The sequence below is a fragment of the Dasypus novemcinctus genome, chromosome X, assembly GCF_030445035.2.
Source record: "Dasypus novemcinctus isolate mDasNov1 chromosome X, mDasNov1.1.hap2, whole genome shotgun sequence".
Taxonomy (NCBI): Eukaryota; Metazoa; Chordata; class Mammalia; order Cingulata; family Dasypodidae; genus Dasypus; species Dasypus novemcinctus.
This window is the reverse complement of record NC_080704.1, coordinates 63365574-63380060: the sequence shown is the minus strand read 5'-3', so window position 1 is coordinate 63380060 and position 14487 is coordinate 63365574. Positions and strand designations below refer to the sequence as shown.

The 14487-nt window shown below is 46.9% G+C and overlaps 1 protein-coding gene across 1 annotated transcript in view; it reads left to right on the top strand.

The window, feature by feature from the left end:
* The window catches only part of FGD1 (FYVE, RhoGEF and PH domain containing 1), a 42420-nt gene that overhangs the window by 17677 nt on the left and 10256 nt on the right, over positions 1 to 14487 (top strand). The window contains exons 2-9 of the mRNA XM_004461939.5: positions 2753 to 2926; positions 3267 to 3444; positions 3568 to 4006; positions 5388 to 5477; positions 6224 to 6372; positions 7633 to 7789; positions 7906 to 8044; positions 14426 to 14484. Of these exons, the coding sequence (XP_004461996.1) occupies positions 2753 to 2926; positions 3267 to 3444; positions 3568 to 4006; positions 5388 to 5477; positions 6224 to 6372; positions 7633 to 7789; positions 7906 to 8044; positions 14426 to 14484 (1385 nt within the window). The remainder of the gene's footprint in view (positions 1 to 2752; positions 2927 to 3266; positions 3445 to 3567; positions 4007 to 5387; positions 5478 to 6223; positions 6373 to 7632; positions 7790 to 7905; positions 8045 to 14425; positions 14485 to 14487) is intronic.

The window sequence follows — 14487 nt, the reverse complement described above, 5'->3', positions numbered from 1 at the left end:
TTTGTGATTCCAAAATAGAGATTTATTTCTTTATTAACAATTATTAAATTTCTGCATAAAAATCACCAATTGTTCCTCATTGGGCTTTTAAACACACATCAATTCTTTTGGATTGCTTTGTTTGCCCTGGCAAGCTTAAAAAGACAGCTCTTTTTAGTGCCAGGGACAACAGTTAAGGCAGAGAGGCGTGCTCTTGGGTCCCAGCAGCTGGAGAGAATACTCAACGTTAGGTGGCTTCTTAGGTTGGAGAAGCTGTCCCTGAAGAAAACTTTTTTTTTTTTTTGGCTCACTGGATTTCTGGGTCTCACTTTCTCTTGCTGCATGTCTCTCAAACTATATCTCTCGATGTGCCACCCTCCAGGTGATTCATCCTCCTCAACCTCACGCCTAGGGGGAGGGCAGGGCAGGACCAGGCCAGGATGTGCTGAGCAGGGCAGGGTAAGCAGCCCAGCTGAGCCAAAAGGAGCGCCTCCTCCCTCCTAGCCAGGGCCTGCCTGCTCAGGTGGGAAAGGAAGTGAGGAAACTGCCTCAAAAGCAAGGTACAGGGTGGGCAGAGGGGTGCTCGGCCGGGGACCTGGGGTACCATGTTCCCTCAAGGCTGAGAAGGGACCATGGCCTGAGTCCTCTGGGGCCTGCCTAGTTGGATTATGCCTGGGTGTGGGCAGGGACTCAGGAGCTGCTGGAACCATGTGAGTTGGGCTGTTCCTTCCTTCCAGGACAGGGAGACCTGACCTAAAATCCCCTGTGACTCTTTCTACCTATGTGACCCTATAAGGGAGGGTGTGTTTTATAGCTGTGTTTGTGGACACTATATGTTTTGGGAACAGAGGCCACATGTAACTCTGTGACCATTTAGATCAGGAGAGAGCAAGTGTTATTGTGTGTATGTGTATGCCTGCGCCCTTGGCTAAGACTCAGGGACACCATGAACGTGTTTTTTTCATGAATGTGACAAAGTAAATTATGCCATGTGTCTAGGATTAAGTATCTTTGTTTTTGAGTACGTGGTGGTGTGCTACTTTGTGCTGTTTTGGCATTATGTGAGGTTGTGTATGACATGGTATAATTGGACCATGTCATACACAACCATTAGAAAGACCATTAGTATTTCTAACTGTGTAACCATGTTTGCAGGTGTGGGAAGATGTATTATGGTGTGTCTGACACTCTGTGGCCCTGCAATTTTGAAAGACAGTGTAAATGACACTGTATATCTTTGTGACTTGGTAGAGCCATGTTTGAGGGATGTATAACTGGGTATGTGATAATATGTGGTTAGGCGACAGTTGTGTGAAGCTGTATGTGAAATGGAGTGATGGACATTGTGTGACTATAGGTGTTTGTGCCTGTGCATGACCATGTTTTCAGGTGTGCATGATCCTGAGTGGCTGTGTGATAATACAAGTTTGTGGCTATGGATCTTTGTGATGTGTGTGACCAGGTTTTCAGGAGTGTGACGGCATGTGATTGGATATATGAATTTGTGTGGTCCCACCATTTTGCAAAACAGTATGAATTACTTCATGTGTCTTTGTGACTGAGTGGATCTATTTAGTACTAGTCCTACATGAAACTGTGAGTGACCCTGTGTGGCCGTGCTCTTTTCCTCAGGTCATGTCATCCCTAGGAGCTTGCTCCCTCACTGCCTCCCAGGCTGAGTCTTCTCTCCCAAATGTGGCTGTTATCTCCCCCAAAGACAGAGGTGGGTTTAGGGGGCCTGTAGAGAAAGACGAGGGGCAGGTAGTGTAAAAGATCTCCCTTTTTCTCAATTTCTTTTCTATTTTAAAGTTGTTCCTGTGACACCCTGCTAGTCAATGCCAGCACCAGAACTCTGGGTGCTGTGGGTGTGGGGGTGTGGGTGGGTGTGGAAGTACAGGAGGGTAGTACAGATTAGTGAGAAGCTGGGATTTTAAGACACAAAACTTCTGCTAATGAAATACATTTTCAAGCATACTCAGCTGTACAAAATTATAACCAAGAAATTCCATATATCCTCGGGGCCTTAAAACGGGGTTTATGCTCAGCATACCCAATGTGCCTGTATAAACAACAACTGCAAACACATACACAAACTTTAGGGTGCCCAGTCCCATCCCCAGCATGGTTTAACCATGTATGTCCATGTTGACATACATGGAATCAATGTACTAATCACAAAAAACTCTCATCTATTTATGAGAACAAAATCAGTCACGGGAAACGGACTTTGGCCCAGTGGTTAGGGCGTCCGTCTACCATATGGGAGGTCCGCGGTTCAAACCCCAGGCCTCCTTGACCCGTGTGGAGCTGGCCATGTGCAGTGCTGATGCACGCAAGGAGTGCCGTGCCACGCAAGGGTGTCCCCCGCGTGGGGGAGCTCCACGCGCAAGGAGTGCGCCCTTGAGGAAAGCTGCCCAGCGTGAAAAGAAGTGCAGCCTGCCCAGGAATGGCGCCGCCCACACTTCCGTGCCGCTGATGACAACAGAAGCGGACAAAGAAACAAGACGCAGCAAATAGACACCAAGAACAGACAACCAGGGGAGGGGGGGAAAGTAAATAAATAAATAAATCTTTAAAAAAAAAAAATCAGTCACAACCCTGGGTCTGGCTCCCCATCTGAGAGCTGGGGTAGGGAGCATTGAAGAAAAGCAGTGTGGTCAGGAAGGGGACTTTGGAAAACCCAACACCCTTGATACCTGATAAGACATGTAAATCCCCAGTCCCCTTTGGGGTGAAGTCAGTCACTGCATTCCTATTTTCTCCCTTTCTGTAGGGCTGCACCAGGGAAACCGGATCCTGGTTAAAAGTTTGTCCCTTGACCCTGGCCAGAGCCTTGAGCCTCATCCAGAAGGCCCCCAACGGCTTCGCTCAGACCCAGGCCCCCCGACCGAAACTCCCAGCCAGCGTCCTTCGCCACTGAAACGGGCAGCAGGTCCAAAGCCACAAGGTAAGTGGTTCCAAAGAGGAGCAGATTGTGGACCAGGAAGGGTACAGACACCAGAGGGGACAGAGGAGGGGGAAAAGGTTGACCAGTGGCAGAAGACAGGGCTTGTTAGAAAGCTAGGAAGCACCATAATCTGGGGGGCAGTTCTACCCAGCTAGACAGAGGGCTGTGGCCTGGGGCTAATGGGTGCACACTGGGATCTACCTCAGGTCTGTTCCGTTCCCACCTCAGGCAAAGTACAGAATGGGGATTTGTGGAGGGGTTTGTGGCCTAGCCATGATAGCCACCCCCAACCTAAATTATTGAGGTCTCCCCTCTCTCTCTTCCCTATCCATCTGTCCAGTTCCCCCCAAGCCCAGTTATCTGCAGATGCCCCGGATGCTCCCCACACCTGAACCCATCCCCCCTCCACCATCACGCCCACTGCCTGCCGACCCCCGAGTGGCCAAGGGCCTAGCGCCCAGATTGGAGGCCAGTCCCAGTTCTGCAGCAGTATCCTCACTGATTGAGAAGTTTGAGAGGTGAGTCTGGTCTCCGGGGGACCCTGTGGTGGGGAGGGTGGGTCTGGGACGGGAAAGGATCTGCAGAAGAAGCCTCTCAGTCAAGCTTACACCCTGTCCTCATGTGTCCACCACCCTCCTCAGAGAACCTGTGATTGTCGCCTCAGATAGACCAACCCCTGGCTCCAACTCAGATCCCACAGAACCAGCCATGTTGCCACCGCCACCCCCGCAGCCACCAGTGTCCCAGCTCCCTGAGGGTGAGGCCTCCCGCTGCCTGTTCCTGTTGGCCCCTGGACCCCGGAATGGCGAGAAGGTGCCTAACCGGGACAGCGGAATTGACAGCATCAGTTCTCCATCCAACAGTGAAGAGACCTGCTTTGTCAGTGATGATGGGCCCACCAGCCACAGCCTTTGCCCTGGGCCCCCTGCTGTGGCCAGTGTGCCTCTTGATTTGGCTAATCCCCACCGGCCTGGCTCCCAGGAGGTTGACAGTGACCTGGAGGAGGAGGATGAGGAAGAGGAGGATGAGAAGGACAGAGAAATTCCAGTGCCCCCCATGGAGAGACAGGAGTCTGTGGAGGTACTGACCCACGTTCACTGAGAGGCAGGACCATATAGAGAAATCAGGAGCCTAGCTTTCATGCTTGGTTCTTCCCCTAACTCAGTATTTCTCAAAACTGGGCATTGTTTCCATATTGAACATTTAGCTTCCCTGGTATCCTGGTATTAAATAACCAGTAGCAAACCCCTACTCTCCACCTCCCATCACCCTGACTACCAAAATTAAAATGCACAATTCAAATGCCCATTACAGTAATTATCCTACCCTTAGAATAGAACCACTAGCTGGACCTCAGGTTTTCTATCTTTAAGATGGGCAAACTGATCAGGGATCTCTAAAGTCCTGTTCTACCTGGAAAGTCCCATGACCCAGTAGCTGTGTGACATTGGGCAAGTCTCTTCCCTCTCTACTCCTAGACCACAAAACCTTAGTTTCCTTATCTTTAAAATGGGGTATAATGAAAATACACTTTCATATCCAGAGAGACTTCCTGACAGTTGGCAGAGGAACATAAGAATTAGTGCCCCACAGAGTCAGCTAAGGCTGTGGAAATGAAGGGTCTTGACAGTATAGACCCCTTTCTCTGCACTGATGAAGAAATGCCATCATTTCTGCAGAAGGCATCCTTGCACTTGAGTTAGGTCTCAGCCAGAATATCTGCTTTTCCAGAACTAAGCTCAAGTGTAGGGACTGAGGCCAGGTACTGCTGGGATGGCAGGTACTCAGCAAATATATATCTAATGAATGGGAAACTAGACCAACAGGCAATGAGTGTTAAAAATTTTTTTATACTTTTTTGTTTTCCTCATACCCCAGCTACTCAGCAAGCCCTTGCTGACAATGAACCAAGTGAGTGAATAAATAACTATCACTTATACAGTGTTAATCTGTAGTTTATGTTTTTTAAAATTCTCTGTCCCTTCCCTATAATTTATATTTTATTTGAATTAAACCATTGGTCACAACTAAAAATGGACTTTGGTCCTATTTTTTACCCTAAACAGATAAGGAAACTTAAATACAGAGTAGTTAAACAGTTTTTACAGGGCTAGTGAATGGCAAAGCTAGGATTTGAATCCAGGAAGACTAATTTCCCAGCCCACACTTTTAAGTACTACACTACACTGTGCTGAGTGAATAGAGAGAACAAGTGAGTGGGTGCATGAGTGGCTAAGTGTGGGAGTGCATGTCATCATTATTGAAGGGTGGCCTTTATGATACACTGGGAAGTCAGGGATGAGGCTGGGGGGTTTATGGGTCTAGAGATGAGAGGTTAGGGCTATTTTGGGGTGGTATTAGTTTTGGAGTAGCATTTCAGCTGTTCAGAGAATTCTTGGAGCTCAGAGTGAAGATTAGAGTGGAGGATGCTGGATCAGGGGTCACCTCTTCTCCTTTCCAGTTGACTGTGCAACAGAAGGTGTTCCACATTGCCAATGAGCTCCTGCAAACTGAGAAGGCTTACGTTTCTAGACTCCATCTTCTGGATCAGGTGAATGGCCTCTCAAGGGCTCTGGGGCCCCAGGACTGGGTAGGTGGGTTCCCAGGAGGAAATGATAGGGCCTGAGTTTCAACCACACCACTGGGATCAGAATCTAGAGGTTCTGATCTAGAATGCAGATCTGATCAGAATCTAGAGGTTACTCCCTTCTCTGACCTTGGCCCCCATCCTGTTCTTGAGGATCCTTATATCAACCTTGATCCTCATACCAACCCTCATTCCTATCCTGGGCTGGTATATCAGCTCTGACTGTGACTCTGGCCCTAATGTTGACTTTTACCCAGATCCTGAATTTACCCCATAAACTAGACCCTGAATCTCATTCTAACCCTGACCCTATTCCTCACTCCAAATGCACTAGAATGTCAATTCCCTGAGGGCAGAGATTTTTGTCTGCTTTATTCACTGCTCTGTCCCAACCTATAGGACAATGCCTGGCACACAGTAGGCACTAAAAAAAATATTTTTTAAATGAATGGATCTAATTCCAGCCTTCTCTCTGACCCTGAATCTAATTCTGACCTTGACCCTGATCCTGACTTCTCATTGTTCCCATGCCTAACTCCAGGTCTTAACCTTAATGACCAGAAATCCAACCCCATACATAACCCTCTCTCCTATATCTCAAGACCAGTGCTGATTCCAAAGCTCTACAAAGCTGCCTTAACCTGCAAGCCACCCTTCCCCAGCAAAACCCTGGGTCCAGCAAGGCTGAGCACTCTTGCCCTGCCCTTCAGGTGTTCTGTGCCCGGTTGCTGGAAGAAGCTCGGAACCGCAGTTCCTTCCCGGCTGACGTTGTCCACGGCATCTTCTCTAACATCTGCTCCATCTATTGCTTCCACCAGCAGTTCCTTCTTCCAGAACTAGAGAAGCGCATGGAAGAATGGTGAGGGGCCCCAGGCCTAGGCTGCCTGCCCTCCTGTCCACTTGGCCACTGGGCCCAGGCCTAGATGTGTGCACAGAGTTCATTCCTGCCTTCCCTCTCCTCAGGTCCAAACTCGCCTTCTAGGCCCTCTTAATCTAATGTGGAACATAGACCAGGAAGAGTATGAGATCAGGAGCTAAATTAGCTGGGTTCAAATTCCATCTCTGGATGAAATAGCTTTGTGACACTGAGCAAGTTTCTTAAGTTGTGGTGCTTTTATTTGTTCTTCTATAAAATGGGGATAATAATACCTTACCTTGTAGGGTTGTTTTGAGTATTAAGTTACTTGAAGCTGTAGAGAGCTTTGAACAGTACCTGGTATATAATAAGTGCTCAACGAATGTGAGCTGTTGTTATTGGTAGAGGTGAGAATGGGATACTGTGGAAATCCAGACAAACGGACCTAACCCAGTCTTGGGTTGGAAAAAGCTACAGGGAGGAGGTAATGCCTGATCTGAGTCTTGAGTTAGAAGGGTAGGATTTATAGGTAGTCTCCTGGCCTCCTGGCTCTCATCTTCCAATCCATCCTTTAGAGTCAACACCATCTGCCAGAAGTATCTTTCTAAAAAGCAATTGGACTGTATCCCTCCCATGCTTAATATCGCCTCCTCCCTATCCACATGATAAAGCCTGCACCATTTCCCAGGCTGTTCAGTTGCCAGTACCTGCATTACACTTGCCTTCTACTACTACCAAATTATGTTTAGTTTACAGCAAACACCTTACTATATGTCACTTCCATGGTTTTGCTCATTTGAGTCCCTCTGACTGGAAATCTCTCTCACGTGCTTTTAACTGATTAGCCTGGATTGATCCTTCAGGGGCTACTGCAGGTTTCACCTCAGTCTGCACTTACCTCCAGGTCAGGTTAGAATCCTTCTTCTGGGTTTTCCTTGTTCTGATCTGAACACCATAAGGAAGGTATGAATGAAGTGGCTTTTGCCATAAGGTCTGGGAAGGTATTCCAGGATATGTCTTTTGGTGCTTAAGCAGGGCAGAATTGAGGCAACTGGGGCCCCAGGCTGTGTTATGAGGTTAAGTTGTGCCTTTTGGGCTAATGGCCTATAAAGAGTAAGCAGCATTTCTGAAGGGGTAGACTAGCTGAGAAGTGGGTTTCCAGGACTGAGATGAGAGTGGCCTACTTGGCACTGTAGGTCTGTGAGGGAGGGTTCTGGGAGCCAAGGATCTACAGGACTATGTCAGCCCTTGTTTCCACCCCAGGGACCGCTACCCACGCATTGGAGACATCCTACAGAAGCTGGCACCCTTCCTTAAGATGTATGGCGAATATGTGAAGAACTTCGACCGGGCTGTGGAGCTGGTCAACACTTGGACAGAGCGTTCCACGCAGTTTAAAGTCATCATCCATGAGGTGCAGGTAAGTGGGGAAGCTGGATGTGGTCAATGTGTGTGGGGTGGGGAGGAGAGGTCAGTAGGGACTTAGTAGGGGCTCAGCAACCAGACCTGAGGCCCCTCTGCTTCTCTCTGACACAGAAGGAAGAAGCCTGTGGCAACCTGACATTGCAGCACCACATGCTGGAGCCTGTGCAGCGCATCCCTCGCTATGAGTTGCTTCTCAAGGACTATCTGTTAAAGCTGCCCCACGGCTCCCCAGACAGCAAGGATGCTCAAAGTGAGTGTGTACACCCAGGCCCTGCCCCACTCCCCACTGTGAGCCCCACACTGATTACCCTAAGCTGAACCTCTGAGGCAGGACCCCAAGACTTAATTCACAGGGTAAGACCCCTGACTGAAATTCCTTCCCTGGCTACCTGATGAGATCCCAGAATAGGATCTCTAATCTGAAAGCCCACGTTGGGGTTCTGTAGTGAAAGACCCTAGGATGAACCCCAGGTGAGATCCCTGCCTGACTGCCCAGAAGGAGTCCTCTAGTCTGAATTTCCCACCTGGAATTCCATAGTCTGAGGGGCTTGTCCAGAATGATCCCCCCAAAGGGAGCAAACCATTTCCTAAGCCGAGACCCCAAGGCTGACACTCAGACTTGGTATAACAGAATGAAATTATTCCAACCTCAAAACTGAGCCTGAACCCCAGGGATTGAGCTGTATAGACTGAGCCATTGAGCTGAGAGCCCTGACTGGCCGCCTCAGAATGAGCCTTCCTTACTGAATCTCTATGGCTGAGTTCCCCAGAAAGAGCCCTATTTAGTCAAGCCCCTGATTTTCTGTCCTCCAGATTTAGAGCTCTACTCTGTCCTACAGCCTCTACCCAGAATGAATCTCCCAAAAAGAAGCTCACAGAACCAACTATCCAGAACTGAGCATCCTAGACTGGACTCCATTATTTTCTATTTCCCGTGTTTGGATCTCTAGGCTGAGATACTCCCCTCCCCCACAGACTGAGATCTTATACATTGAACCATTGAAAAGTATTTCACTCTTATTCCCCCAGTATGAGCCCCACCCTCAAAGGGTCATACCCCCAGGTAGAGCTCCCCAGAGTCTACCTCTACTTTCTCTCCCTTGGACTATTTCCATTTATTCATCCATTAACTAACAATCATTTACTGAGCACCTCGATGTTCTGTACATTGTTGAAGGCACTGGGAATACAGAGGGGAACAAGACAGACAAAGGCCCTTGATCTCAGGGAGCTTATATTCTAGGAAGGGTGACAGACAATAAACAAAATTAATGAATACACAAGAAAATAGTAGATAGGTGCTAAATGTAATTCAGAGAATTAGAAGAGGATGATGTGACAGTGACTGGAGCTACTTTAGGTTGGGTGGCATCTCAGAATAGAAGACATTTGAGTCAAACCTGAATGACAAGAAGAAGGTAGCCACATGCTTATTGGGAAAGAGTACATTCTGGTAGAAGTGGGGTTGGAGAAGAAAGCAAGACTTTGAAGGCCAAGATAAAGAGGTGGATTTTATTCTGAGTACAGTGGGAAACCATGTGAAGGTTTTGATTGGGATTGTAGGGGGAACAAGAAAGGGAGCCAAGATACCAGTTGAAAGTCTTTTGCAATAATCTGAATGAAGGAAGCTGGCTTGGACAAGGATAGTAACAGTGGAAGTAGTAAGAAATCCTTAGATACAGGATATATTATATTTAGAAGTAGCACTGAAAGGACTGGGGTGGAGTGGGTGTAGGGCTTGTGAGAAAGAGTCAAGAATGACTCTTAGATTTTTGGCTGGTGGTGATGGTTACTGAGATGAGCTTGGGAGTTTAATTTTGAACATGTTCAAAGTGAGCTGCCAATTAGGCAGTTAGATGAGTCTGGAATTCCAGGGAGAGAGATTTCAATGTCACTAACACAGACAGTATTCAAAGCCATGGGGCTGGCCAAGATCACCAAGAGAGTGAGTGAAATGGGAGGAAGAGGGGGCCCATGACAAAGCCCAGAGAGGGGGGATCAGCAAAGGATACTTAGAAGGAGTCCATAAAGGTAGGAGGAAAATAGGGAAAGTGTGGGGTCCTGGAAGGCACAGAAGGAGTGAACAGTTGTGTCCACTACTATTAAGATTTCCCAAACAGAACTCCTACCCTCCACCAGATGGGACACTTTGCTATTAAGCCTGGACCCCTAGAAAGAGCTTCACCCCTAGAAACCTTGATAGATGAGCTCTACAAACTGACATCTGCCGACTAAGTATCCCATTCCTCTGTCCCAGATTGAGAGCTCCCGTGGAGGTACCAGGATGAGCTGTATGGCCTAAACCTCCAGAAGGAGGCTTTCAGACTGATGACATTTCCAACCTGAGAGCCCATGAACTGAACCAAGTCTGAGGTCCCAGTTATAGATCTCTACATTGGTTTCCCCAAACTGGGATCTCCAGTCTGGGCCCTCAAAAATACTATCCCTACTATAAGCCCTGAGAGTGCGTTTCCAGTCAGAGCCCTCTGCCTCAGCTCCCAGAGTGAGATTCCCCCCAAAAGAGGTTTCCAGTCTGATCTCAGTCACCATTTTATAGATAGCTATTGCCCAACTGAGCACCCAAGATTAAGCCCTCCCCCCTTTAGCACCCTTTGGACTGAAATTTCCAACCTGAGCCCGAAAGACTGACTCTTCAAATCCATCCCAAAGCCTGAGACCCCACTGAGCCCTCAGACTGGAGTCCCAGAATCCTCCAGTGTCAATCCTAGCTCAACCCTGAAATTGAGCTTCCCAAACTGAGCTCCAAGACTGAATTCCAATTGAAATTCCAGACCGCGTTCTCCCTAGCTCAATTCCCCCAGACTAAATATCCCTATTTTCCATCTTCCAGATTGGGAGTCTTTGCTTAGCCTCCAGACTCATGCCTTAAGTTGTCCCTCAAATTAAGCCACACAGGCTAAGCCTACAAGTCTGATCTTCCCAATCTCAACTCCCAGTCTGACCTCCCCCAAACTGAGACCCCATTTCCTACCTCCCAAACTTGTATTTATGTATTGAGATTCCCAGGCTGAGTCTAGGAGACTGTGGTTTGCAGACGGGGCCCCACACTGAGATCCAAGAGGGGTGCCTTGCCTCCACACTGAGTCTTCACATTTTATAGCCTTCAGATTGGGATCCCGAGAAGAAGCCTACCGTGTCATCTGTCCACTCAAAACCTCACAGAATCACATATTCATATTGAACTCCCAGGACTGAGTCCCGCAATATTACTTCCAGATTGAATCCCCAGACTATTCCCAGACTGAAATTCCCAAAATGAGCTCCCTGGACTGGATCCCCAAAGTGAGTGGGCAGTGTAAGCTCCCTAGACTTGGACCCAGATAGAGTCCCTTTTATCAACAGTATATCCTTGGACAAGTTGCTCAGGCTTTTGGCCTCAGTTTACTTATGTGTAGAGTAGAGATGCTAATGATACCTCCCTCATAAGGTTATTGTGGAGATAACAACCTTAGAGGTAAAGCTTTTCACAGTACCTGGTACATGGCAAAGGCTCAATAAATTTCAACTGTTTTTCTTTTTACTGAATGCCTAACTGACCCCTTGCATACTTAATCCCCCTAAAATCAGCCCACAGATTAAGCTGACCAAACTTTAGATCCCTGTTTTGTACCAATCCCAATCCCATCTGAGCCCCCAGAATGAACCTCAGAGCCTGAGCCTGGTGGACTAAGCTCCCTCAAGAGCCTCCTAGATCCTAGAGTGAGCTCCCCACACCAAGCCCAAAGATGAACCCTCCAGAAAGAACTTCCCAGGCTGGTTTACTGAGCTGCTCAGAATGAGAATTTCTGAATGAGAGCCAGCTAAGATGCACCCACTAAGCTCTCCCACCCAAGATCCCAAGCTAAGCATCCTGGTTTTTTTTGCCCCTCAAACTAAAATCCCCAGGCTGAGCCCCAGAAAGTGCTTCTAGGTCTGAGCCCCACTGAATCATATCTCTGGTTCTCCAGACTGATTCCTCCACTTTTTACCTCTCAGACTGAACTCTAGAGCCTGAACCCTAGACTGAGCTCCCCAAACCAGGCTAGCTGAAACTACTGGCCTGAGCCACCTGTGCTAAGCCCAAGACTGAACTCAAAGACTGACTGCCAACCCCAGGCCAAGGACCCTAAAGCTTCCACACCAAGCCCCTCTGTACTTCCTAGCCTGAATCCCCAGATGAAATCATGGAATGAGATCCCCACACTGAATGCCCATACAGCCTGCACCCACTGGATCCCTGGAAATGCTAGTCTCTACCTCACACAAGACCTCTCCAGACAGAGCTCCCCACAGCAAGGCCTCCAGCCTGAGCCCAGTGGCCTACACAGACCTGAGCTCGTGTGCTCACAGCCTGTGAGTCTTCTTCCTGTCCTCTTCCTGTCCCCTTCCTTAGGGACCCCCTTTCTCCACTGGTGTGTGAGTGAGATGGAGAATGTATAGGAGAAGGGAAACCTGGGAGATCAGCCCCAGCTCTTATGCTAGCCACCTCCCTTCTCTGAGTCTCCGTTTCCTCATTGGTAAAATGGGCCAATCACGTCTACTTTAAAGGGATTTCATAAGGATTAAAGGAGCTAACTTACGCAAAGTATTTGTTGGGGGAGCCCTGGAGGGTGGTGGGGCCTTGACTCTGTCCTAAGAATCTCCTTTTCTACTGAGGGATACAAATATGGGTATATAAATGTTCTATGAGTACATAGTGTATCCCATTCTAGTGGAACAAAGGGGAGCAAAGGGCAATGTGGGAACCCAGATCGGGTCCTAACCCAGCCTGAGAACTCAGGGCAGGCTTAATGGAGGAATTAAGCTGAACGAGTGGAAGTCTGCCAGTTGAAGCAAAACAGGATGTGTTTAGGTGCAGGAGGAGGAAGACAGACAGGTCAGCAGAAGCCAGATCACCAAGGGCTTTGAATGCCAGACAAAGGGGCTAGGTCTTTAATTTGTGGGCACAGGGGAATCACTGACAGATTTGAGCAGAAGATGACAGTAAGCTGTGTGTGAGAAAATTCCCTCTGTCAGCCAAGGTTGGAGATTGGAGCCTGGCATCTGAAAGGCATGTTTAGGCCTGAGCTGGAACAGGGGCCACAGATCTTCTTGAGCACCAACATGTGGTCATGGAGAGAAGCCTCCTAGGAAAGCAAGGCTTGGTTTGCAAACCATAAGGACCCTCTTTAGAAGCACCTGTGCTTCTCCATTCCAGGCATGTTTGCCAAGTGAGCAAATCTAGCACCATATAGACAGAATGGTGGGCAGTATAGCTGCAGCCAGGCTTTAAGCATCAGCAGGATTTGTTAGTGTAAGGGGATATTTAGGCACTTATTTAATTATTTTTCCTGAAGATGCCAGATCATTATAGGAAATATGGAAATTACAGAAAAGAGTAAAGAAATAGGGGGGGAATTCACCTGTGATCTGAGCCCCCAGAGAACAAGCACAATGAACCTTTTTTTAAGAAGACAAGCTGTAGGTTTACAGAAAAATCATGCAGAAAGTACAGAGTTCCCAGATACCCCCTCTTCATACTCAGTTTTCCCTATTATTAATATTTTGAATTAGTATGGTACCTTTGTTACAATTGATGAACCAATATAATTATACTATTAACCATAGTTCATAGTTTACATTAGGGTTTAGTCTGTGTTGTACAGTTATACAAATGTTACACAGAGAATAATTTTTTAAAAATTTATTCTTATAGCATATATGACTGAAAATTTCCCATTTTAACCACTTTCACATATGCCACAATGAACATTTTGACATATATTCTTCCTGGTGTTTTTGTACATATATATTTGCAAAATTGAGATCATACTGTATATATGTTTGTAGCCTTTTTTTCTTAAGATATCCCCAACTGTTTTCCTATGTCATTAAAAGCCCTATATAAGTATCATTTATAAAAGTTATTCTTCCATTATATGGATACACCATAATTTATTTTGCTGAACACTTACACAGTTGAACATTTTGTTTCCTGTTTGGCACTGTTGTAAACACCTATGCAATAATAATAATCAGGATTATTGAGACAAACAGTAGGATCATCTCTTTCTTTTTCCTGACTTTTTTTTCCTAATTAGAAAAGCAATACATGTTCTTTTTCAAAAAATGGAAATTACAGACAAATCTAAAGAAAAAATAAAAGTCACCCATAGTCCTACTATCCATATATAACTTGTTACTTAAACACAGGCATGTTTCCTTCCAGTTACATATTTAAATATTATTGCTGCTATTAATAATAATACTGGTAAAATTGGGTTATTGGCAACTCTCTCTGCCTAGAGGAGTCTGCACCAAATCTTGGTGTGTATTTCTGCCTTTCTCTTGCATTGTTCAGCAATCTCTGTTCTTTCCCCCGTTTCCCAAATAAATTCTTTTTACTGGCCTAACTAAGAAAAAAACTGGTTGTTGTCTTCCAGCTATTCCATATACATATATTGTTGTTATGGCATTCATTGGAACAGTTTCTGATTATAAATGACGTTCCTATGAATATCTTTGAGGCTGATATTTTCTGGGATGGGAAAGATGTGGCCAGGGCAAGAGGATATATTTAGAGAAGTAAGAAGCCCCCAGGAGCCTCTTCTCTTCCCATCTCCCATCTGACCTCACTTCTCTCTGCCCACAGAGTCACTAGAGTTGATAGCCACAGCAGCAGAGCACTCCAATGCTGCCATACGCAAAATGGTG